Source organism: Pleurodeles waltl, chromosome 10 (genome assembly GCF_031143425.1).
Source record: "Pleurodeles waltl isolate 20211129_DDA chromosome 10, aPleWal1.hap1.20221129, whole genome shotgun sequence".
Classification (NCBI taxonomy): domain Eukaryota; kingdom Metazoa; phylum Chordata; class Amphibia; order Caudata; family Salamandridae; genus Pleurodeles; species Pleurodeles waltl.
Genome location: NC_090449.1, coordinates 100,350,589 through 100,374,762, shown reverse-complemented (window position 1 = coordinate 100,374,762; position 24,174 = coordinate 100,350,589). Strand labels below are relative to the sequence as shown.

At 46.7% G+C, this 24,174-nt stretch overlaps 1 protein-coding gene across 2 annotated transcripts in view; it reads left to right on the top strand.

The window, feature by feature from the left end:
* Window positions 1-24,174, top strand: part of PRKAR1B (protein kinase cAMP-dependent type I regulatory subunit beta) — a 524,789-nt gene that overhangs the window by 4,875 nt on the left and 495,740 nt on the right. For both annotated transcript variants that reach the window (XM_069209839.1, XM_069209840.1), the window contains exon 2: window positions 23,432-23,609. In XM_069209839.1, coding sequence (XP_069065940.1) covers window positions 23,436-23,609 — 174 coding nt within the window. In that variant the 5' untranslated portion in view covers window positions 23,432-23,435. The remainder of the gene's footprint in view (window positions 1-23,431; window positions 23,610-24,174) is intronic.

The following is a 24,174-nucleotide window of genomic DNA, read 5'->3' as shown; positions in this document are numbered from 1 at the left end:
TAGAGTGCAGTGGCCTAGAGTAGAGTGGTGCACTGTTGAGTGCAGAGGGATAGAGTACAGTGAAGTGGATTATAGTGCAGTGGCGTAGAGTGGTGCAGCATAGTGTTCTAAAGTGCAGTGTCATGGTGTGGTGCAGAGTAGGGTGTCATAGAGTGCAGTGGCCTATAGTATAGTGGTGCAGACTAGAGTTTAATGACAGCGTAGACTGGTGCACAGTTGAATGTTATAGAGTGTAGTGGCATAGAGTGGTGCAGTGGCATAAAATGGAGTGGAGTAGAGTGGTACTGAGAATAGAAGAGTGGGGTAGCTTAGAGATTGTCGAAGAGTGGTTCAGTGGCACAGACTGCAGTGGTCTAGAATACAAGGTGGGAGGGCGAAAGAAAAAGAAGCAACATGAAAGGGTGACGGGTTCTAGGTAATAGGAGCTACATGGACAGGAATATGGGAGACAGACCGAAAACACAGGCATGCATATGGAGTGTTTGAACACAAAGAAAAACGTTGCTCCAAAAACAGGAGCACTTGATGGACACAAGTACTTGGTCTATGATCCACGGGAGGGCCAAACACAAAAAGAGGACATGACGTCTGCATTCTATGACAAACGGGGACAAAGGAAATGAGTGATGCTGAAGATTACTAATGGTAAGCTATAGGTGGGCTGTAAGCTGCTCACTGTATGTAAACTACATTTATCGTGGAAACGGTGCAGGCACTCTCTAGGAACAACCTAAAAATTAATGGAATAGTTCATCAGCTTTCAAGGCCACAAAACACTCTTCTGACCTGAGTAAGGATCCTGTGTGTTTTAAAATCAAATCTTCTGCTTTATGTTCCTGTTGATATTAAGTTACAAAACAAGATATCACTATGTACAACATTTTCTTTGACTGACACAGTGGTAAATTACATTTTTCACGCTCTCTGCAGTATAAAAGATATCTTAGCTCAGTGGTTGTCTGTCCCTGCTGCAGAAAATAAGAAGTATGCCAACTCAGCTTTTCTTACTTCTGAAAACTTTCACATAACTAATATCTTATTGAGTAATAGCTGCACTTGGTCGTTACACTGTCACAGCACATCGTATAGTACAAACTGTTAATTATTGAACACAAGTCATTCATGACCAATATAAGCTTTGTAACTACATGAAAGACTTCAAGCCAGGTCAGTTTAGTGTGCCATTTGCGCACTCATACTTTGTGTAAGCAGTGTATTTTTCTGCAAGCAGGTCTTAAGAAGTGAAAAAGTAGGGCCACTGACTTCATATTTTTCTTGAACCAATTCAGCTTGCAGAAGAGGTAATGAAATATTCAAGAATATATGTCGTCTACCGGCTTTGCTGCAGACTTTGGAACCAGAATGGTATATTATGTTAGGTGACTCTGTAAAGAGCACTTACCGTCCGAGGGGTAACTAGATGCTGGAGTAGATGAGTAGGCCGATCGGGCTACTCGATGAATAGCCAGGTCTTTAGTTCTTGTAGAACTTGAGTTGGGAAGAGGAGGTCCTGATGTGATGCAGAAGGTCGTTCCAGGATTTGGAAGTTATGCAGGGGAAAGAGTGTCCTCCTGATTTGCTTCTGTAGAGTATCTGCGCAAGGTAAAGTGTGGGTAGCGTAGTTGCCCTGTGAGTTGGTGGAAGTTGAGGTAGTGGTTGAAGTAGGCAGGTTCGGAATTGTGGAAGGCTATGTATGTGTGGGTGAACAGTTTGATTTGGCAGTGCTTCCGAATTGGTGGCCAGTGAGGTGGGACGTGATGTGTGCGCTGCATAGGATGTTGAGGATGTGTCTGGCAGCGGCATTCTGGGTGACTTGGAGTCTTTGTATGAGATGATTAGTGATGCCGGCCTAGAGTGCGTTGCTGATGTCTGCTGGTGGTAAGTGCCTGGGTGACTGTGTGTCTGGTGTCAGTGGGGAGTCTTTTTCTGCAATGAGGGCAGTTTCCGTGCTATGGATGCAGCAGAATCTAGACTGCAAGTTATTTAGGAAGTGGAGTTGTTCAAGATGATTGGAGAGTTGTTTGTTGATAGCTTTCTCTTTGACATTGGATGGGAAGGGCAAGAGCGAGATGGGTCTGTAGCTGCTGAGCCCTTTGAATATCCCATAGGTTTTTTTCAGGAGAGCTGGGATTTTTCATGTTTCCAGTTGTTCAGGTAGTTTCCACTTTGGGTGGAGGCCTTTATGGTGGTGATGAGGTGGGAGCTGATTAGAGTTTCTCCTAGGTTGTCACTTTAGTGGGGACAGGAGACAGTGGGACCCTGGAGAGAATTGTTTTCATGATTTTGGCAGTGTCTTCTGGGGTGAGGGGTTTCCAGTTTGTGATCTTGTGGTCAGATTTGGTGGTGGTAGGCAGCTGGATGATGAGGTCTGGTGTCTTATAATGGGGGGTCGAAGTTGCTGTAGATCTTGAGAATTTTTTAGAGTAAGTATTCAAGAGGTTGTTGCAGAGATCTTGTGATGGGGCGATGGAGTTAGTGGCAGCCGGGTGGTTTACAGAATTCCTTGACAATGTTGAAGAGTTCTTTGCAGGTGTAGGAGCTGGTTCCCAGTCTGAGAGGAAGGGCTGTCTTTCAGGCCTTGTTGATTTGGTTTTAATACTTTCTTAACGTGGACTTGTGTGTTTCTTGCAATGGTGTCCCAGTTGGTTCTCCAAATTCCCTCCAGCTGTTTACAGAGGTGTTTGGAGTTTCTAAGATCTTCGGTGTACTAACTGGCTTGTGTGTTGGTTCTTTATTGTCTAACAACCTTCAGGGGAGCTTGAGTGTCTGTTCAATTTGTGATCCAGTTGTTAGAATGCAAGTCACCAAAGAGGTGGGGTTGATGTGTACTGAGGGTGTTGGTGCAGTCTGTTTCCGTTATCTTTGTGCTCAAATCATGGTTTCCTTACATGACCACACTAGGTGATCCTGAGTTAATCACTTTGGGCCACATGTACCAACATTTATATTAGCGATTTCCTAATTGCGATTTCCTGCAAATTGGAATTAGGATATCGCAAATCTGAATGTATGAAACCCTTTGGAGTTTCATTTGCGATTCATGGTGGGTTGCAAAAGGACCTACCTCATGAATATTAATGAAGTAGGTCACAATTTGCAACCCATTATTAATAGTAATAGCAGCCATCGCAGGGATGTGAATGTTTTGCGACCGCATGCCAGTCTGGAGACTACACACAGATACCAACGGTTTGAATGACGAAATTCCGTGGTCATTACTAACCAATTGACATCACCAATTGAGTGACAGGATATGCAACCAGCACTCACTGAGCACCATCAGTGCCAATTAATCACCTTTCTTTCTTCCATCTATTCTTCTAACTTTACCTACTTGTTCCAACTCCCAATCCCTTCCTTTTTTCCCCTCCCCCATTTGTCTTTTCCCCCTTTTTCTCCCCTCCTCTCCCCCCCAGTTTCTTTAAAGTCCAATCTCCCCCCTTCACTTCTACTCTTATCTCCCCTTTCTCTTCTCTCTTTATCTCCTCGTTCTCTCCCCTCCTTCCACCTTCTCCTCCGCCCTCATTTCATCCTCCTCTTACCCCTTCACTTCTCTCTCTTTTCTTCCCCTTCTCTTCCCTCCTGACCTCCTCATTCTCTTCCCTCCTTCCCCCCCACCTTCTCCTCCCCTCTTTCCTCCTTGTTGTCCCTTTCCCTTCCACCCCCCCTCGCTCCCAGTATAGTGCCCTGTGCGATGGCCAGTGTCAGTCATTTTGACAGGGCCTTCGCGTACTTACGCGGTGCACAGAGCCGGGAACTACATTTCCCAGACTCCTCGGCCTTGCGCGTAGGCACGCCATTTTGGCGTTGCGCCACCCACCACGCCCCAGGATCCGGTCAGTGCCGGCGGCCGGGGACATAAGCTGGGGGCCGGTTTCTCTACTTTTATTAACCGTCCTCTCTCCAGACCCGTTACCTCAAGCGGTCTGGAGAGGGGAACGGAGTAGGTGCATAGCGAGCACCTCCTTTGGAGTTGTGAGTGTTTCATGCATCCACGCACAGCGGTGACTTCCACGGCACAGATAAGACCTGAACATTTACTTAAGTTCCTCAGATTGAATGTTTGTCTGTGTTTTGGTTACATAGCTGGATAGAGTTGTCTTTAGAATACTCTTGATATATGTGTACTTGGATGTTCTAATTTATGCTATAACATATGTGCTTGAGCTGTGAAACTCCTGATTTTTGCTCTAACATTACCCTGTGGACACCAGTTTTGTAATTTACCTCAGCCCACACGCAGCCCTTTTAGCACAGGGCAATTTAGGCTATTATGTAGTAGACCAGACCATGCATACATTATTATATTTATATTTATATTCTGTTTTGCCTCACCCTTCTTTTCTAGTGTGTGACTATAAGGGGACACTCCTTCCTCCTTTTGACCTGGGGCTAGTAGCCTTTCAGGTTTAGGGTAAGAAAACCATATCCCTCCTTGGACACGTGCTACTCACGTTTGCGTGACTTTTTGCGTGCTGTCACGTTTTCGTGTTTCACGTTTAATTGTTGTGTGTCACTAAAATGCAAAAAACTTTTTTGCTTTGTTTCCGTTAGGCTTCCATAGGGTATCCCCCCACAGGTACGCCCTTTATCTTCATACTATTTGCACTCCTTTTAGCAGAGGATTCTATTGCTTGCAATACATGATTTTTAGGGATCCTAGGCCCGAAGAATGCCCCAGACCCTCTTTGGCTCTTAGTAGCGGGCATAAACATGTTGGCCAGTAATTTTTAGATAGGTGACCCAGGTAGTCTATGTCCTCACATAGGTGTCCTGTCCTTTGTTTTTTTTCACACCAGCAGGCACCCCTAATAAAGGTGTACTATCACACAGGTAACTGACTAGGTGTTTTTACTTCTTCCCTAGTATAGCTGGATCACATACTTTTCCAGAAAAATCAAATTTATGCACTCCCTCCTGTTCTTTTTAACGGTGAGTCGTGTCCTCCCAGGTGGCACTGTCCTACCCGGGAGGGGCTAGCTGGTCATATGATAAGCATGACACTATATAGCGTAAAGGAAACTCCCCTCACCACATAATCTTCCACAGATTCCGCCTCGGAAACTCATAACGTGAGATTGAGGAACCCTAGGTGAAATCCCTCGCTAGAGGCTCCATCATATGAGCGAACCCCATACTCCTTGTGTTTTAGGTACGTACTTACTACTGCAAAGATCATGCTGATTTTACGAATAAGGAAATGAATGCTACTTGACTCATTTTGTCTATTATTGTCACCTTATTGTTCCTTCATGTTGCAGAGACAATTTGTAGTTAGGCTTTGTTCAGCCTGACAGACACTCTTCATGAGGGGCAAAAGGTGGGGGGACGTGGCCCCTCCGCCCTAAAGGACGGGCCGCACCTGCTCGACTGGTTTGCAGCCTCCAACAAAACAATCAGCTGACTGATGGCAGTGAGCAGCAGTGGACTAGAGAAGTGGTTTCAATGAATGTAGGAATACATCTTTACATCAATGCCACTATTGTTATTTGGTATATGTTTTGAAAAAAACAAACACTAGTGTGGCATTGCTTCACTGTTGCCTTGTTCACGAAATCACAATGCAGAGCAGGCTTATGTGGTTGCAAAGTGCATGGGTGGAGATGGCCCAATGTGGAAACAGTTGCATACTTTATAATTCTCCTGCAGTTGTGGGTCACCCACAATCTAATGTGAATACCTGCAGATTAAACTTTTTCACCAGGAATAAAATAGAAGTAAACCAAGGCCTCATAATTGTGTCTATGGCTGTCGTTGACTGAGAAGACTTGGGACCTTCTCATTTCATCATAAAAAGGCACTGCAGTTTCTTGTCCCATGAGAAACGAAGGTCAGCAAGCAGGGTGGGATCAGCCTCACTGACTGAAAGACTAAAGAGGTCAAACAGCTTTAATCAGCTGGCGAAGGAAGCTGTTCTCATTTCATCATTCATGGTACCGCTATTGCACGTTACAGTGTAGCGTTGGTTAACCTGAAAAGTCTCCAGCTAGTACAGCAACCAAATATCAGGTGTCAGCATAATCAAAATAAAACTTGTGACCCTGCCATTGTTGTCTCCTTACAAGCAGCTCTCTAAAGTTTCCAGTACCACGTGTGAGTAGCTCAGTTAATTCGGGTCTGATTTGTTTTCTTTCATTCTGGTACTTGCATCTTGAATTACATAAATTAAGGACTACATTTATTGGAAGAAAAATAAAAAACCTTGATCATGTATGCGCTTGGTCCTAGGAAACGTGGAGTTTGTTGTGATACCACATTCTCACAGACCTTGTTATGCTCCCGTTGTGTTTGCCTTTTTTGGGGAATGTGACCAGAACGAGGAATGTGGTGGTAATACACCATTTAGCTTTATAACTTTTTCATACTCAGTGTTGGTTGGATAGGAGACCTCTGTCTCCTACACCATATATCCCCTTTCCAAATTGAAGTGACCTTCTGCCATCCCACGTCTGAGTGTTATTGGAACAAGGAGCTTTATAATGCACTGTCAGTGAATCTTGGGGCTCAGCCGGTTGTCATAGATGACTTCTGCTCCAGTTACGTGCTTTTAGATTGGAGGTTCGTTTCAGACTGAACTCAAGGCTGAACTCAAATGGTTATATGTGAGGCAGAGTGTATGGGTAAGGTTGGGTATGCCTTCCATCCATTCCATAATTTATTCGGTTAGCCGAAGTAAATTGAAGCCATGTTTACATGTAATTTATGTCAAGCTCACAGACTTATATTATGCTGTTTCTTTCTTTATTCAGCCTCACAGCTGCAAAGTTATATAAAAATATAAGTTTGAACTTTATATTTAATGAATCTCTGACATCACGTTGACAAGTAAAGGTAGTCCGTAATGGTAGTAATGTAACCGTACCGTCGCTGTTTGTCTAAGCATTACTTTTTGCTGCAGACCGCAGCAGTGTGTTAATTTTTCATTACATTCATATTAATAATGTTTTTACTGTAATTTTGCTATTCAGATAATTTGCTGTTAATTTCACTGTTGCGTATTTCAAATTGCTTGTTTTCTATACATGTACGTTTCATCTTAATTGTATGCACCATTATTTGCAAGGGTTATGGAATTGTTTTACCTGAAGCAAGCCAAATAGCTGATCTAGATGACTGCCGGGTAAAATTAAGTACCTTTCCTATGATTGGAAAAGGGGAAAGCCCTTCCCTGCCAATGTATACAAAAATGAAATACCTTTGTTGGCATTGCAGCGTGGTGAAAAATAGAAAAAAGAGTTTCGACTCCATGGTATCCTGAGGGGGTGCTGCCAGCCGAGCTGGAAACTTACATTAGCCCAGTCATGACGACGCACGCCAAGGCCTCAGAGTGCCTGGTCACACTGCTCAGGTTTCCCTGGTTCATGCAAGATTACTGTACCAGTGCAACCTTTTTCTTTGCATTCTTAGAATAGGTGTAAAAGAATGCAGAATTTTGAATTCAGAAGTTCTCCTCTTATGGTATAGGTATTCTGGATCCTAAACAGTGACAACTTTTTTACTGGAGAAGGTGTACGACAACAAAGCAAACAAGACCTAAAAAAGTTTAAGCAAAACCAAAGTAGCTGTTTCTGATGGATACAACTACCTGTGGATTCCTCACCTAATGAATACTCCCATGGCGCCAGCATTCGACGGAAACCTTCTTCCTAGCTTCTGCACGTCGACGAGGACGTCACATTTGCCCACGCGACGCCGTCTGACGTCATATAGGCAATAAGAAGTCCTCGCCGACGTGCCGACGTCCGTTCCCTTTTTTCCGTGCCATTCGAAACGGTTATCTTCGAGGGAGCTACTGTTGCCTTTCGGTTACAGTGTGTTTTTTTCTCCTGCGTTCTTTTTCTCTGAGGTTACTATGTCTCAGAGGAAGTCTGGTTTCAAGCCCTGTCGGGAGTGTGGGGGCAAGATGTCAGTTACTGACCCACATTTGGACTGCTTGTGGTGCTTAATTTCAGACCACGACGTGGCCACGTGTGATTCATGTCAACACATGAATCCGAAAGCCCTGAAGGAGAGAGAAGCCAAACTCTTTATGGCGAAGTCGAAAAGAAAGGAGAAGAAACATCATAAGAAATCCTCCTCGCCGAAGTCGCATCGACGTCATCGAGACTCCCGGCGCCGTCGGGACTCACGGCGCCATTCGAGCACAACTGACTCGGTGGCTAGAGCGATGGGCACGGCGGTAGTTGCGAGGAGACAGGCTTGGCTTCGCAACTCAGGGTTCTCTTCGGATGTGCAGTCGACCCTGTTGGACCTCCCTTTTGATGGGGACAAACATTTTGGTGCCAAAGCAGATTCGGCCTTGGAGAGGTTTAAAGAGAGTAGGGCCACGGCTAAGTCGTTAGGACTGCAAGCCGCTTCTTCTGCCTCCTCCAGGTTTTTTAGGATGTTTCGAGGATTTGGTCGTGGCTCATCCTCCTCTTCCTTTCGGGGGAGATTCCAACAACCTACCTCCTCTCTCACCTTTAGATCATTTAGAGGGAGGGGTAGGGTCCGTACCAGAGGAGCCTCTCAGCAGCACTCTGCCTCTTCCTCGTCCTCTGGAGGGGTGCAGCAGGGGAAGCAGCCTTAGGCTTCCACCAATTCCCACTCACTCCTCTCCTGTAGGGGGACGGTTACTGCATTTTCTTCACAAGTGGGGGGTCATCACATCAGACACCTGGGTTACCAGCATTGTGGGAAAAGGCTACACCCTTCCCTTTCGGGAGTTTCCTCCCCCCATCCCGCCCCGCCCATCTTATTGTTCAGAAGAACACCTCCTGTTGTTAGAACAGGAGGTTCAAGTCCTCCTTTCAAAGGGCGCAGTGGAGTTGGTTCCAGAGCAGGAGAAGGGTCAAGGTTGTTATTCCAGGTGCTTCCTGATTCCCAAAAAGGATGGTCGGTTGAGACCAATCCTGGACCTGAGGATTTTGAATTGGTTCCTCAAACAGGAAAAGTTCAAGATGCTGACCCTAGCCCAGGTGCTTTTGGCGTTGAACAAGGGAGACTGGATGGTGTCGGTCGACTTGCAGGATGCTTATTTTCATATCCCGAATCTCAAGTCGCACAGGAAGTATCTCCGGTTTGTGGTGGGGTCGCAGCACTATCAGTTTGCGGTCCTCCCGTTTGGTCTTACTTCAGCACCTCGAGTCTTCACGAAGGTGATGTCGGTGGTTGCGGCAGAGCGCAGAAGGAAGGGGATAGCAGTATTCCCTTACTTGGACGACTGGTTGATAAAAGCCAAGACTCCGGAGCTTGCGCTGCATCATCTGCAGTCGACGACTCAGTTGTTGTTCGACCTAGGCTTTTCTGTGAACGTGCCCAAATCTCACCTAGAGCCCTCTCAACGCCTCCTGTTCATAGGGGCAGTACTGGATACAACATTGGATCGAGCCTTTCCTCCGCCACAGCGGATTCAAGATATTCAGGAGTTGGTTCCAATGTTTCGAAGTGGAGCAGTCATTCCAGTCCTCAAGGTCCTTCGTCTGCTCGGTCTGTTTGCCTCCTGCATACCTTTGGTCACGCATGCTCGCTGGCACATGAGGGCTCTTCAGTGGTGCCTCCGAAGGCAGTGGTCTCAACACAGAGGGGATCTCGAAGGTTCTGTCAGGATCTCCAGGGATGCTGCCACGGATTTGAAGTGGTGGATTGCGGACGACAATCTTTCCCGGGAAGGCCGTTCACGCAGCCTCCACCAGTGACCACGGTCATAACGGATGCTTCCACTCTAGGGTGGGTAGCTCATCTGGGGGACCTGGAGATCAAAGGGCTTTGGTCTCCAGAGGAACAGATGTTTCATATCAATCTGTTAGAGTTACGGGCTGTACATCTGGCTCTCAAGGCCTTCCTCCCATCCCTTCGCGGTCAGTCGGTTCAGGTCCTGACGGACAATACTACCGCGATGTGGTATATAAACAAACAGGGAGGAGTGGGGTCGTACCTTCTCTGCAGAGAAGCTTTTCGACTATGGTCCTGGGCAATGGACCATCAGATTTGCTTGGTAGCAAATCATCTGGCCGGAGTCTTGAATGTACGTGCGGACAGTCTCAGTCGTCATTTCTCGGCCGACCACGAGTGGCGTCTCCATCCAGATCAAGTCCGTCTAATCTTCCAGTTGTGGGGATTTCCTCGGATAGATCTGTTTGCCACCCGGGAGAACTCGCACTGTCTGTTATTCTGCAGCCTCCAGTATCCGGTGCAGGGAGCTTTGGGGGACGCGTTTCAGAGAACCTGGTGCGACCAGTTGCTTTACGCGTTTCCCCCCATACCCTTGATTCCTCGAGTGTTGAGGAAAATTCGCCAAGACCGGGCCCAAGTAATCTTAATAGCTCCGGATTGGCCAAGGAGGGTGTGGTACTCCGACCTTCTCCAACTCTCACTGTGCCCTCCGCTCCGTCTCCCTCTCAGGGCAGACCTCCTCTCGCAGTCGCAGGGGCAGGTTTTACACCCCAACCTCCAGAGTCTGCACCTACATGCCTGGAGATTGAGCGGGGCAACCTGAGTTCCTTCTCTCTCCCGCCTGATGTAGTGGATGTTATCTTAGCGGCCAGGCGACACTCCACTAAATCTATCTACGCTAATAGGTGGTCTAAATTTGTGGTATGGTGTGGAGAGAGACAGATTGATCCCTTACGTGCTCATTTGTCAGATGTTTTATCATTTGCTTTGTCTTTAGCACAGAGGGGTTGTGCAGTGGCTATTATTAAAGGTTACTTGTCTGCCTTGTCAGCCTTCATTTGTCTTCCAGACCAACCTTCGTTATTTAAATCTCCTATAGTAGTTAGATTCTTAAAGGGCCTTATGAATAAATATCCTCCAAATCCTTTCGTTATGCCTCAATGGGATTTGTCCTTGGTCTTAACTTTCCTTATGGGGTCTCCTTTTGAATCTATGCATTCTTGCCCCTTAAGATTGTTAGTTCTTAAGACAGTCTTCCTGGTTGCTATAACATCTGCAAGGAGAGTGAGTGAGTTGCAGGCTTTGTCAGTGAAACCCCCCCTTATACAACTTTTTACAGGGATAAGGTGGTGTTGAGGACCACGGCTGCTTTCCTTCCGAAGGTTGTTTCACCCTTTCATTTGGCCCAGGCAATTACTCTGTCCACGTTCTATCCTCCGCCTCATCCTTCAAAGGAAGAAGAGAGACTACATCGCTTGGACCCAAAGAGGGCGTTAAGCTTCTACATACACAGAACGAAGGATTTCAGGCTGGAGGATCAGCTTTTCATCGGATACGTGGGCAAGAGGAGAGGAAAGGCAGTCCACAAGAGAACACTCTCCAGGTGGGTTGTTCTTTGCATTAAAATGTGTTAATCTTTAGCAAAGAAGGATCCTCCTGATGGTATTAGAGCTCATTCCACCAGGGCTAAGTCGGCCACTTCGGCCTTGGCTAGAGGTGTTCCTGTGGTTGACATCTGCAAGGCCGCAACTTGGTCGTCCCTTCACACTTTTACAAGGCATTACTGCTTGGACTCGGAGGTCAGAAGGGACGGCCATTTTGCACGGTCAGTGCTGCAGGATTTCTTGGTTTGACCATATAGGCACCCACCACCGAGAGCGGTACTGCTTTGGGACTCTATTCATTAGGTGAGGAATCCACAGGTAGTTGTATCCATCAGAAGAACGAGTTACTTACCTTCGGTAACAACTTTTCTGGTGGATACATTAGCTACCTGTGGATTCCTCACGGTCCCACCCGCCTCCCCGTTGCCTCTCTGGTCTCACCAAGTAATTCTTGAGTGCGCTCCTTTTGGTCCTGAGGGATACAATAGATTATGTATATATGGGCATATGTATATGTTTATATGTGTATATATTTATATGTATATATATTTGTATATATATACATATTTACTGTACATATTTATTTATTTTAAAGAAAAAATTTATATATTACATTTATAGCCATCTTCTTGCAATGATGTGTGGTTTACAATGTTATGAGATGTTGCTATTGTCTTTCATCACATTAGATTATTGTTCTCAGGCACGTAAAAAATGTTGGTACTGACGTCGGCATGTCGGCGAGGACTTCTTATTGCCTATATGACGTCAGATGGCGTCGCGTGGGCAAATGTGACGTCCTCGTCGACGTGCAGAAGCTAGGAAGAAGATTTCCGTTGAATGCTGGCGCCATGGGAGTATTCATTAGGTGAGGAATCCACAGGTAGCTAATGTATCCACCAGAAAAGTCGTTACCGAAGGTAAGTAACTCGTTCTTTTGACCTAAAGGTAATATTAAGACTATAATGTTTTTCATGAAATAACAAACAGGTCATACACGTTCTGCAAAAGAGGAGTGGATTTCACCTCATGTGGCAGACATTTAATTAGAAAAGAAAGATATTCATAAGATGGGATGTGTTCAGATCAGTCGGAGCATGAGGTACCAGACAGCAACTGAAATATTTTATCCTTGGAAACTAAAATAATTAGAACCTTAGAATAAAAAATTCTTACTAATAGTATGTCGGAAGCCTTTATCCCTAAAGTGGTCAGATTTCTTGGGGGAGGCTATGTTACATCCTAAAGCAAATTAACATATTAATTCAGTAGAATGGTTTTCTCTAGAACACATTACAAATTATTTTCATTTATGGCTGCATGACACAATATAAACAGGCTCACTCCAAGCTTAAAGTAGAATGTATAAAATAGCCAGTGTAAGGTGAAGTTACCTATTCATCCTAATTGGCTCAGTCATAATTTCCTTTATGGAGACTTCCCAAAAATAGTACAGAGCATAAAAGTAGGCCAAGGTAATTTGCTTGATATTGTGGTCCCTTTGACAGAAATTCCTAAAATTCCAGCAAACCATACATCTAGAAGGAAACACTGATACCATAATTTTACTGGGGTAAGAAATGAATCACATAAGAAATGTTTCCAGGGTCAAGAGATTTGGCTCTGTCTAAGCTGACCTTGAAGCAGGTTTTTTTTCTTTGAGTCTTTTTTTGTTACATAGTTTAACTAATTTGTACCAACTTTTATAGCACTAGAGAGGGCCCATTTATTTTTTGGAGATGGTGTTCAAGGTAAGGATTTGGCAGTTTCAGATTGTCTTTTGACCTACATCAGCACAATAGGTCTAACAGTGGTGGCATCAGTAAAAGGAAACAGCATAGAATATTGATTAATTTAGGTGATATTTCCATCATGTCGCAAAATAAATATCTTCTGACTAAACTATCCATCTTCAGTCCTCTTCTTCAAGGTAGTATTAAATCACGAAAAATCTGAGTTCAATCCATATCAAATGGTGCAGGTTCTGTTCTTCACTCAAAATGTGATCACTTTGAGTTGTCCACTTCATTAATAGGATTTGGAGATTATCAAGATGGAAATTTCCAGAAAACCACAACATTCTTCAAGGGATCTAGCAAGAGTGGAAGTTCTTTTCCTGCATTAATTCAAAACCTTTTTTTCCAGGTACTGTTCATTATTGGCTCCCTAAAACATTGCATGTTCCCCCTTTAATTTGTCTTCCAGAAGTCACTAGGAAAGAATTGATGTCTTGGAATAAAAATCATTTATCTTGGGGAACTACATTAGACACAGTTGGATATTCTGACAAAACCCATTAGGGTTTCAGAGAAAGATATGGAGAGATGTTCACAATGTAAAGTTTCTCTTCCCTAAAGTTAAATCTTATGAGGTTCTTTTGCTGTCAAACGTCTGGCCATAAACCAGGTGTTAGAAATGGGGTTTTTGGTTGGCAGTCAGGTTACCCCCTGTCCAAGCAAAGGCCCTCACTCTAGTCAGGGTAAGTCACACACAATCCAAGATTATCCTGTGCCCACCCTCTGGTAGCTTGGCACGAGCAGTCAGGCTTAAATTAGAAGGCAATGTATAAAGTATTTGTGCAATAAATCATACAATACCACCATATAGCACCACAAAAATACACCACACAGTGTTTAGAAAAATATATAATATTTATCAGGATAATTGTAGGTCAAAAAGAATAAAGTTGCAATGGGAAATTGTAGCGATATCACTGAAAAGTGATATAAAGTTTCTTAAGTCTTTAGAATATAAACAAAGTCTCTTTCAAGCACAAGTACCTGGTTTAGAGTGGTAAAACCTCCTCAGAGGGCCACAGAGGAAGTGGTGCGTGGAAAAAGGGTGTGTGCGTCAATTTCTCCCCAGCACACGGGACTTGCGTCGTTATTTTCCACGCGGGGAAGTCGTGCGTCGTTTTCCGGTGCGCGGACAGTCTCTTTCTGTGGATCGCGGGGATTACCAGATGTCCCGGGTCTGTGCGTGGATTTTCCTGCTTGTTCTCCGGCTGCGCGTCGGTCTGCGGGTCTGCGCGTCGAAATTACGATCTCACGGCAGGCGTCGCGTCGATTTCTCCTCTAGACGTCGGTCTGAGGGGCTGCGCGTTGAAATTACAATCTCACGGCAGGCGTCGCGTCGATTTCTCCTCTAGAGGTCGGCCGGCGTTGTCCTTGCGAAGCCGTGCGTCGGATTTTCGGTAGTCCCAAGAGCGTTGCGTCGATCAGCGTCGGTGTGCAGCGTTTTTCTTGCCGCGGAACAAGTTGTGCGTCGAAATTTTAGGCGCACGGAGCGTCCAAGTGAAAAAGATAAGTCTTTTTGGTCCTGAGACTTCAGGGAACAGGAGGCAAGTTCTATCCAAGCCCTTGGAGAGCACTTTCACAGCCAGACAAGAGTTCAGCAAGGCAGCAGGGCAACAGCAAGGCAGCAGTGCTTTGTAGAAAGCAGACAGGTGAGTCCTTTGAGCAGCCAGGCAGTTCTTCTTGGCAGGATGTAGTTTCTGGTTCAGGTTTCTTCTCCAGCAAGTGTCTGATGAGGTACGGCAGAGGCCCTGTTTTATACCCAAATGTGCCTTTGAAGTGGGGGAGACTTCAAAGAGTGGCTAAGAAGTGCACCAGGTCCCCTTTCAGTTCCATCCTGTCTGCCAGGGTCCCAGTAGGGGGTGTGGCAGTCCTTTGTGTGAGAGCAGGCCCTCCACCCTCCCAGCCCAGGAAGACCCATTCAAAATGCAGATGTATGCAAGTGAGGCTGAGTACCCTGTGTTTGGGGTGTGTCTGAGTGAATGCACAAGGAGCTGTCAACCAAGCCCAGCCAGACGTGGATTGTAAGGCACAGAAAGATTTAAGTGCAAAGAAATGCTCACTTTCTAAAAGTGTCATTTCTAGAATAGTAATATTAAATCCGACTTCACCAGTCAGCAGGATTTTGTATTACCATTCTGGCCATACTAAATATGACCTCCCTGCTCCTTTCAGATCAGCAGCTGCCACTTCAACAGTGTATGAGGGCAGCCCCAATGTTAGCCTATGAAGGGAGCAGGCCTCACAGTAGTGTAAAAACGAATTTAGGAGCTTTACACTACCAGGACATATAACTACCCAGGTACATGTCCTGCCTTTTACCTACACAGCACCCTGCCCTAGGGGTTACCTAGGGCACACATTAAGGGTCACTTATATGTAGAAAAAGGGGAGTTCTAGGCTTGGCAAGTACTTTTAAATGCCAAGTCGAGGTGGCAGTGAAACTGCACACACAGGCCTTGCAATGGCAAGCCTGAGACAAGGTTAAGGGGGGCTACTTAAGTGGGTGGCACAACCAGTGCTGCAGGCCCACTAGTAGCATTTAATCTACAGGCCCTAGGCACATGTAGTGCACATTACTAGGGACTTATAAGTAGATTAAATAGTCCAATCAGGTATGATCCAGAGTTACCATGTTTAAAAAGGAAGAGAGCATATGCACTTTAGCACTGGTTAGCAGTGGTAAAGTGCGCAGAGTCTAAAAGCCAGCAAAACAGGGTCCAAAAAGTGGAGGGAGGCAGGCAAAAAGTTAGGGGTGACCACCCTAAAGCATGTCAGGTCTAACATGTGTCCCCCCCAGCTGAAAGTGGGGAGAGCTACCCGACCTCCTGGGAGCTCTCATCGCTAAGGCGGAAGTATCTGGAGAGACCATCAGCATTGGTGTGGTCAACCCCTGGGCGATGCTCCACCGTAAAGTCCATCCCCTGTAGGGAAATGGACCATCTCAAGAGTTTTGGATTCTCACCCCTCATCTGCATGAGCCATCTGAGGGGCCTGTGGTCTGTCTGAACCCAGAAGTGAGTCCCAAACAGGTAGGGTCTTAGCTTCTTCAGTGCCCAGACCACAGCAAATGCTTCTCTCTCAATAGCACTCCACCTTTGTTCCCGTGGTAATAGTCTTCTGCTAATAAAGACTACTGGTAGGTCTGAGCCCTCCTCATTCAGCTGTGCTAGAACAGCCCCTATGCCATGCTCTGAAGCGTCTGTCTGAACAATAAATTCCTGGGAGTAGTCAGGGGCCTTGAGCACGGGGGCCGTGCACATGGCTTCCTTCAGAGAATCAAAGGCCTTCTGACAGGCCTCTGTCCAATTCACCAACCTAGGTTGTTTCTTGGAAGTGAGTTCAGTCAAGGGGGACACAATGGTACCATAGCCCTTGACGAACCTGCGGTAGTATCCAGTGAGGCCCAAAAAGGCTCTCACCTCAGTCTGTGTTCTAGGTGGTTGCCAGGCCTTGATAGTTTCAATCTTGGCCTGGAGCGGCTGCACCCTTCCACCACCTACGAGGTGTCCCAAGTACACCACGGAACCCTGCCCAATCTGGCACTTACTAGCCTTGATAGTCAGGCCTGCCTGTTGCAGGGCCTGAAGCACCTCCTTGAGGTGGAGCAGGTGTTCCTCCCAGCTGGAACTGTAGACAGCTATGTCGTCTAGGTAAGCTGCACAGAAGGCATCTTTACCAGCTAGGACCCCGTTAACGAACCGTTGGAAGGTAGCGGGGGCATTTTTCAGCCCAAATGGCATCACCCGGAATTGGTAATGGCCATCAGGGGTGGAAAAAGTAGATCTTTCTTTAGCCCCCTCAGTCAGGCCAATCTGCCAGTACCCGGAAGTAAGATCGAACGTACTCAGGAACTTGGCAGCGCCTAGCCTGTCAACGGGCTCATCAGCTCGGGGATGGGGTGAGCATCAGTCCGGGTGACTGAATTGAGACCCCGGTAGTCCACACAGAACCGGAGTTCTGGTTTCGCACCTGGGGCAGTAGCCTTGGGAACCAATACCACAGGGCTGGCCCAGGGACTACTGGATTTCTCAATAACCCCCAAAGTCAACATCTTGGGGACCTCCTCCTTGATGCTGGCCTTCACTTTATCTGACAACCTGTAAATTTTGTTCTTTACAGGAGCACTGTCGCCTGTGTCAATGTCATGCACACAGAGGTGGGTTAGTCCAGGTGTAAGGGAGAACAGGGGGGAGAACTGCTCTAGCAGCTCATAGCAGTCCCCTCTCTGTGTTGGAGTCAGGGAGTCAGAGAGAATGACACCACCTACTGACCCATCCCCTTCTTTGACAGCGAGATGGTCGGGGAGAGGTTCACTCTCCTCTTCCATGCCCTCATCGGTGACTAGGAGCATACTGACCTCAGACCTCTCAAAGTGAGGTTTGAGCCGGTTGTGATTTAGGACCCTTAGGGGTTGCCTAGGGGTCTTGAGGTCCACTAAGTAAGTGGCCTCCCCTTTACGCTCCTTGATCTCAAAGGGGCCAGTCCAGCGGTCCTGGAGAGCCCTGGGCTCTACTGGCTCCATCACCCAAACTTTGTCTCCAGGTGAGAACTCAACTAGAGTGGCCTTTTGGTCGTACCACTCCTTCATCATCTCTTGACTGGCCTCGAGGTTACTCTGGGCCTCCTTCCAGAAGCGTTGGGTTTGTTTGCGGAGGGCCAGCATATAGCTGACCACATCCTGGGGAGGGGCCTGGGGAGCTCTCTCCCAGCCCCCCTTAACGATGCTTAGGGGTCCCCTGACAGGGTGACCATAGAGAAGCTCAAAGGGGCTGAACCCCACCCCTTTCTGGGGCACCTCTCTATAAGCAAAAACCAGGCAGGGTAAGAGGACATCCCACTTACGCCGCATGTCCTTAGTCAGGCCACCAATCATGCCTTTCAGGGTCTGGTTGAATCTCTCAACCAGCCCATTGGTTTGAGGATGATAAGGGGTGGTAAACCGGTAGGTCACCCCACACACATCCCACAGGGTCTTCATGTATGCAGACATGAAGTTTGTGCCCCTGTCAGACACGACCTCCTTAGGGAATCCCACACGGGTAAATATTCCCATCAGGGCTCTGGTCACCACCTTTGCAGTCACTGTTCTCAGAGGGATTGCCTCTGGATAGCAGGTGGCATGGTCCACCAAAACCAGGATAAACCTGATGCCCAGGGCAGTTTTGGGGTCCAAGGGACCAACAATGTCGATGCCCACCCTTTCAAAGGGGGTGCCAACGACTGGGAGTGGGATCAGGGGAGCTTTAAGCCGTTTCCCTGCCTTCCCACTAGCCTGGCAGGTGGGGCAAGCTCTGCAGAAGTTATCTGAGGCTTTCCTCATTCTGGGCCAATGAAAGTGGGTGTTAAGCCTGTCAAAGGTCTTGTCTTGGCCCAGGTGTCCTGCCAGGGGAATGTCGTGAGCCAGGCCTAGTAGGAATTTCCGGTAACACTGGGGGACCACCAGCACACGGTGTGGCCCAGGACCTGGAATTCTACGCTCACTGTAAAGGAGATCATTCTCCCAGTAAATATGGTGAGCGCCAGAGGCGTCACCTGCTGCGTGGTCTGTTGCCTGCTTCCTCAGACCCTCAAGGGTGGGGCATTCTCTCTGCGCCTTGCAGAATGCTTCCCTGGTTGGCCCTCCCTCTACTTGCCAGCCAGCAAGTTCACGTAGGTTACCCAGGGCAGCTATGTCCTCCCCGGTTGGCTCGGGGGCCTCCTCTTCCTCAGGGACCTCGTCTACCACCGTGGGAACATTGGAGGCGGGTTTCCCGTGCCCCTGGCCCCCCTCTTGGACGGCTGTCTGGGCCATTTTTCCAGGCTCCAGACGACCTTGACTCCCTTCCCGGGCAGCCATGGACCTGGTGGTCATGCAGACCCACTCAAGTAACCCTAACATCTCCAGGTGAGATCTGAGCTCTACTTCTTTCCAAGCAGTGTGCTCAAGATCATTGCCTAACAGACAATCTACAGGCATGGCAGGACTCACAGCTACTTTCAGAGTACCAGAGACCCCCCCCCACTCAAAGGGAACCAGAGCCACCGGTAGGTGACTCTCACGATTGTCAGCTACTATGACCTGGTGGAATGTATTAGGGACTATCTGCTCTGGGGACACCAGCTGACTCTGGATAGTAGTCATACTGGCTCCTGTGTCACGCAGAGCCTCCACCTTCTGCCCATTAATGGTGACCCACTGCCTGTACTTGGAAGTATTTCGGGGCATGTGGGCTTTGGGCACCATTTCTCTTTCTCCCAGGGACACTAGGGAAATCTCTACTTGCTCCCCAAAGCTATCTGGGTCCATCTCCCCTCCAAGCGCTACACTAGTTATCCCAGGTGTCTGTCCGGTAGTGGACTGTGCCCTTTTGGAGCACTGGGGGTCGCCTTTATAGTGACCATACTGGTAACACTCCATACATTTGGGGTTGGATTTCCCTGACTTATCAAATGTCCCTGGCTTCTTCCCAAATCTAGAGAAGGAATGGTTGCCACCCCCTCCCTGGGAATTCTTTTGGGGGCCTTTTGAGAGTTCCTTATCTGTAAGTTTATCTCCCCCCTCTTTCTTCTGTTGGGAACTCTGACCACCTTTGTGTGAGCCCCCCCCCAGGTACCTTTTTGGACACTCTGGTGCTAACCCAGAGGTCCGCCTCCTCAGCAAGCTTCCTGGGATCAGTCAGCTTACTATCTACCAAGTGCTGGCGCAACTCTGTAAAAGTAGTATTAAGCATATGCTCTCTCAGAATCAAGTCATATAACCCTTTATAGTCATTTACTTTGTTGCCCCGCACCCATCCATTCAGTGCCTTACTGGAAAAGTCAAAGAAATCTACCCATGTTTGTGTGTGTTGTTTGGTGCTGTCCCTGAACCTCTGACGGTATCCCTCAGGGGTCAGCCCAAACTTGGCAAGTAAAGTGGCTTTCTGAAGTGGGTATGGGTTTTGATCAGGTTGATCCAATGTGAGAAGTGTGTCCCTCCCCAATGGCGGCACATAACCCCACATAGCTATCCCCCATTGCCCTTCAGGAACCTCATGAGCCCTTAGTGCAACTTCATAAGCAACTAACCATTTATTTATGTTATCTCCCACCACAAAACTGGGCACCACATTTTTGGGTATACGAACCTTCTTTTCTCCAGCAGGTCCTGTCTGTATGCTGCCACCATTATTGCTGGATTCAAACTGTCTCGCCTTGATCTCCAGCTCCTTGAGACTCAGTTCATGAGCCAACAATAGTTTCTTTTCAGCCAAAGCTCTTTCAGCTTCCACCTGTTTGGCTGCTCTTTCAGCTTCTGCTTGTTTGGCTGTTCTTTCAGCTTCAATCTGTTTGGCTGCTCTTTCAGCCTCAGCTTGTTTGGCTTCTCTCTCTGCCCTTCTCGCCTCCTGTTGAGCCTCAATTTTCAGTTTTGCCATTTGCAATTGGAACTCCCTTTCTTCTCTCCTTTCCTCTGCGGTCAGGCTTTGCACAGAGACACTGCTCCCTGGTCTGGAAGGGGGCACAATTGCAGTGGTAACACCATCCACAGATAGTGAAAATCCCTCTGAGGGGCCATTTTCTGGCTCCTCTTCCTCATCATCCTCTAAATGGGCTTCTGCCCAGGCCCTCAGCGCCACTTGAAAGTCCTCCTTTCTGGAGGCCCCTTGGGTGGGTACCCTCAATGCCCTGCAGAATCCTCTTAGTTGTTTCACCGTATATGTATCCAACTGGACTATGTCAAAGTCCCCTGTCTGAGACCCAGTCAGAGACATGTTGAGTGAGGATTTAGTTTTTGAAAATTGTCAGGAAAAAAAACGGATTTGCAAAAAGAGATAAAAACCAAGTTGACCTTCAACTGTGGGTAGGTAGTGAAATACTTAGCTACTGTATGTCACTGCACAAATACAAGTCCTATCCCACCGCTGCCACCAATGTTAGAAATGGGGTTTTTGGTTGGCAGTCAGGTTACCCCCTGTCCAAGCAAAAGCCCTCACTCTAGTCAGGGTAAGTCACACACAATCCAAGATTATCCTGTGCCCACCCTCTGGTAGCTTGGCACGAGCAGTCAGGCTTAACTTAGAAGGCAATGTGTAAAGTATTTGTGCAATAAATCATACAATACCACCATATAGCACCACAAAAATACACCACACAGTGTTTAGAAAAATATATAATATTTATCAGGATAATTGTAGGTCAAAAAGAATAAAGTTGCAATGGGAAATTGTAGAGATATCACTGAAAAGTGATATAAAGTGTCTTAAGTCTTTAGAATATAAACAAAGTCTCTTTCAAGCACAAGTACCTGGTTTAGAGTGGTAAAATCTCCTCAGAGGGCCACAGAGGAAGAGGTGCGTGGAAAAAGGGTGTGTGCGTCAATTTCTCCCCAGCACACGGGACTTACGTCGTTATATTCCACGCGGGGAAGTCGTGCGTCGTTTTCAGGCGCGCGGACAGTCTCTTTCTGTGGATCGCGGGGATTACCAGATGTCCCGGGTCTGTGCGTGGATTTTCCTGCTTGTTCTCCGGCTGCGCGTCGGTCTGCGGGGCTGCACATCGAAATTACGATCTCACGGCAGGCGTTGCGTCGATTTCTCCTCTAGACGTCGGTCTGCAGCGTCGATTTCTCCTCTAGAGGTCGGGCGGCGTTGTCCTTGCGAAGCCGTGCGTCGGATTTTCGGTAGTCCCAAGAGCGTCGCGTCGATCAGCGTCGGTGTGCGCCGTTTTTCTCGCCGCGGAACAAGTTGTGCGTCGAAATTTTCGGCGCACGGAGCGTCCAAGTGAAAAAGAGAAGTCTTTATGGTCCTGAGACTTCAGGGAACAGGAGGCAAGCTCTATCCAAGCCCTTGGAGAGCACTTTCACAGCCAGACAAGAGTTCAGCAAGGCAGCAGGGCAACAGCAAGGCAGCAGTCCTTTGTAGAAAGCAGACAGGTGAGTCCTTTGAGCAGCCAGGCAGTTCTTCTTGGCAGGATGTAGTTTCTGGTTCAGGTTTCTTCTCCAGCAAGTGTCTGATGAGGTAGGGCAGAGGCCCTGTTTTATACCCAAATGTGCCTTTGAAGTGGGGGAGACTTCAAAGAGTGGCTAAGAAGTGCACCAGGTCCCCTTTCAGTTCAATCCTGTCTGCCAGGGTCCCAGTAGGGGGTGTGGCAGTCCTTTGTGTGAGAGCAGGCCCTCCACCCTCCCAGCCCAGGAAGACCCATTCAAAATGCAGATGTATGCAAGTGAGGCTGAGTACCCTGTGTTTGGGGTGTGTCTGAGTGAATGCACAAGGAGCTGTCAACCAAGCCCAGCCAGACTTTTTGGACCCTGTTTTGCTGGCTTTTAGACTCTGCGCACTTTACCACTGCTAACCAGTGCTAAAGTGCATATGCTCTCTTCCTTTTTAAACATGGTAACTCTGGATCATACCTGATTGGACTATTTAATCTACTTATAAATCCCTAGTAATGTGCACTACATGTGCCTAGGGCCTGTAGATTAAATGCTACTAGTGGGCCTGCAGCACTGGTTGTGCCACCCACTTAAGTAGCCCCCCTTAACCTTGTCTCAGGCTTGCCATTGCAAGGCCTGTGTGTGCAGTTTCACTGCCACCTCGACTTGGCATTTAAAAGTACTTGCCAAGCCTAGAACCCCCTTTTTTCTACATATAAGTCACCCTTAATGTGTTTCCATTATGTGATGATTGGCTTTCTATTCCCAGCGATTTATGAGGGTTGAAGTCACAACAGTAGGTTAGTTGCTGTGAGGAGCAAGTGTAGGATAGTGAGTAAGAATGTTAATTCTTCTGCTCTCAACATTCCAGTTTTGTGCCTGACTTAGCTGTCAATCCTTTATATTCTGCCAAATAACATTTTTGAAAGCTAAACGAAACACAGTAGAATTGTGTTGTCTAATTTAACTGAAAAACTATTTAAATACATGTATTACATTTGATCAGGATGTGGTGGGAAAGCTTTGCTTTTAACGTTCTATTTGTATTGTCAAAAAATAACAGATGTTCCTTCTGAATGTATAGATAATAAAAGTCAAGTTTAAATCAAAACTACAAAAGATATATACGTTGTAGTATCACATCACATATCTTAATTGCAGTGTGCACCAATAAGGGCATCTAAAGGTTATACCATAACCGTATCCTATGTTTGTATATGTAAAACCCATAAAGAACAGGGGTATTAGATAACGGCAGGAAGCACACAAAGAAAATGGTAAAAAGGTGACTTCTATGTCTGTGTTCTGTTAGTCTTTCATAGGCTGTCTCGGTATTTTGCACATGATATGGGAACTTTACAGAACATGTGAAAGACTGAATGAAATTATTCATAATTAGCAAACAATAGACTTTATTTACCCTTGTTATTTCAAATAGGTAGTTTTGTTGAAGTATATTTTGTTCATGGTGATATGTTCCCTTACAGAAATATGGCTACTTCTTCCTCCTCTGCTGAAGAAGATGAGAGTTTAAAAGGATGCGAAATTTATGTTCAGAAATATAGTATCCAACATATCCTGAAAGAATGCATTGTGAATCTTTGCATAGCAAAACCGGAGCGCCCTATGAAATTCCTGCGAGAACACTTCGAGAAGCTAGAAAAGGTCAGTTTGTTCTCAAAAGCTTTTGTTTCGTTCATGCTGTCAGTTCACTAAAAGAACATTTTAAGTACTGTGATGTTGACTTTTAACTAATACTATTTGCTTTTGTCTTATTTTCCTACTTTTATTACCAAGAACGCTAAGATGAAAGAAACTTTACTTTTATCAAAGAATAAAACGTAGTTAAATAATTTTCATTCCTCATGTTATCATTGTCTTGCAATGTGTCATGTTTGTATCATTAAGGTCATAATGCAACTGATGATCTTAACTTCTGAAATCACTCAATCGGGTAAACAACAGTGGCGGCCCCTCCTTTAGGGCAGAGGGGCCACACCCCCCCACCTTTTGCCCCCCATGAAGAGTGTCTGTCAGGCTGAACAAAGGTCAGCCTGACAGACACTCTTCATGTTCAGGTCAGGCAGCCAGGAGCAGACATGCGCGATTTGCGCAGACTCCTGGCTGCCTGAGCTGAACTTTGCTGGGCTGAGGAGATTACAGCTCCTATGGGCGTGACCTCCTCAGCCCAGAAAAGGTGCCTCGAGGCCCTCCCCTGGGTGACGAGGAA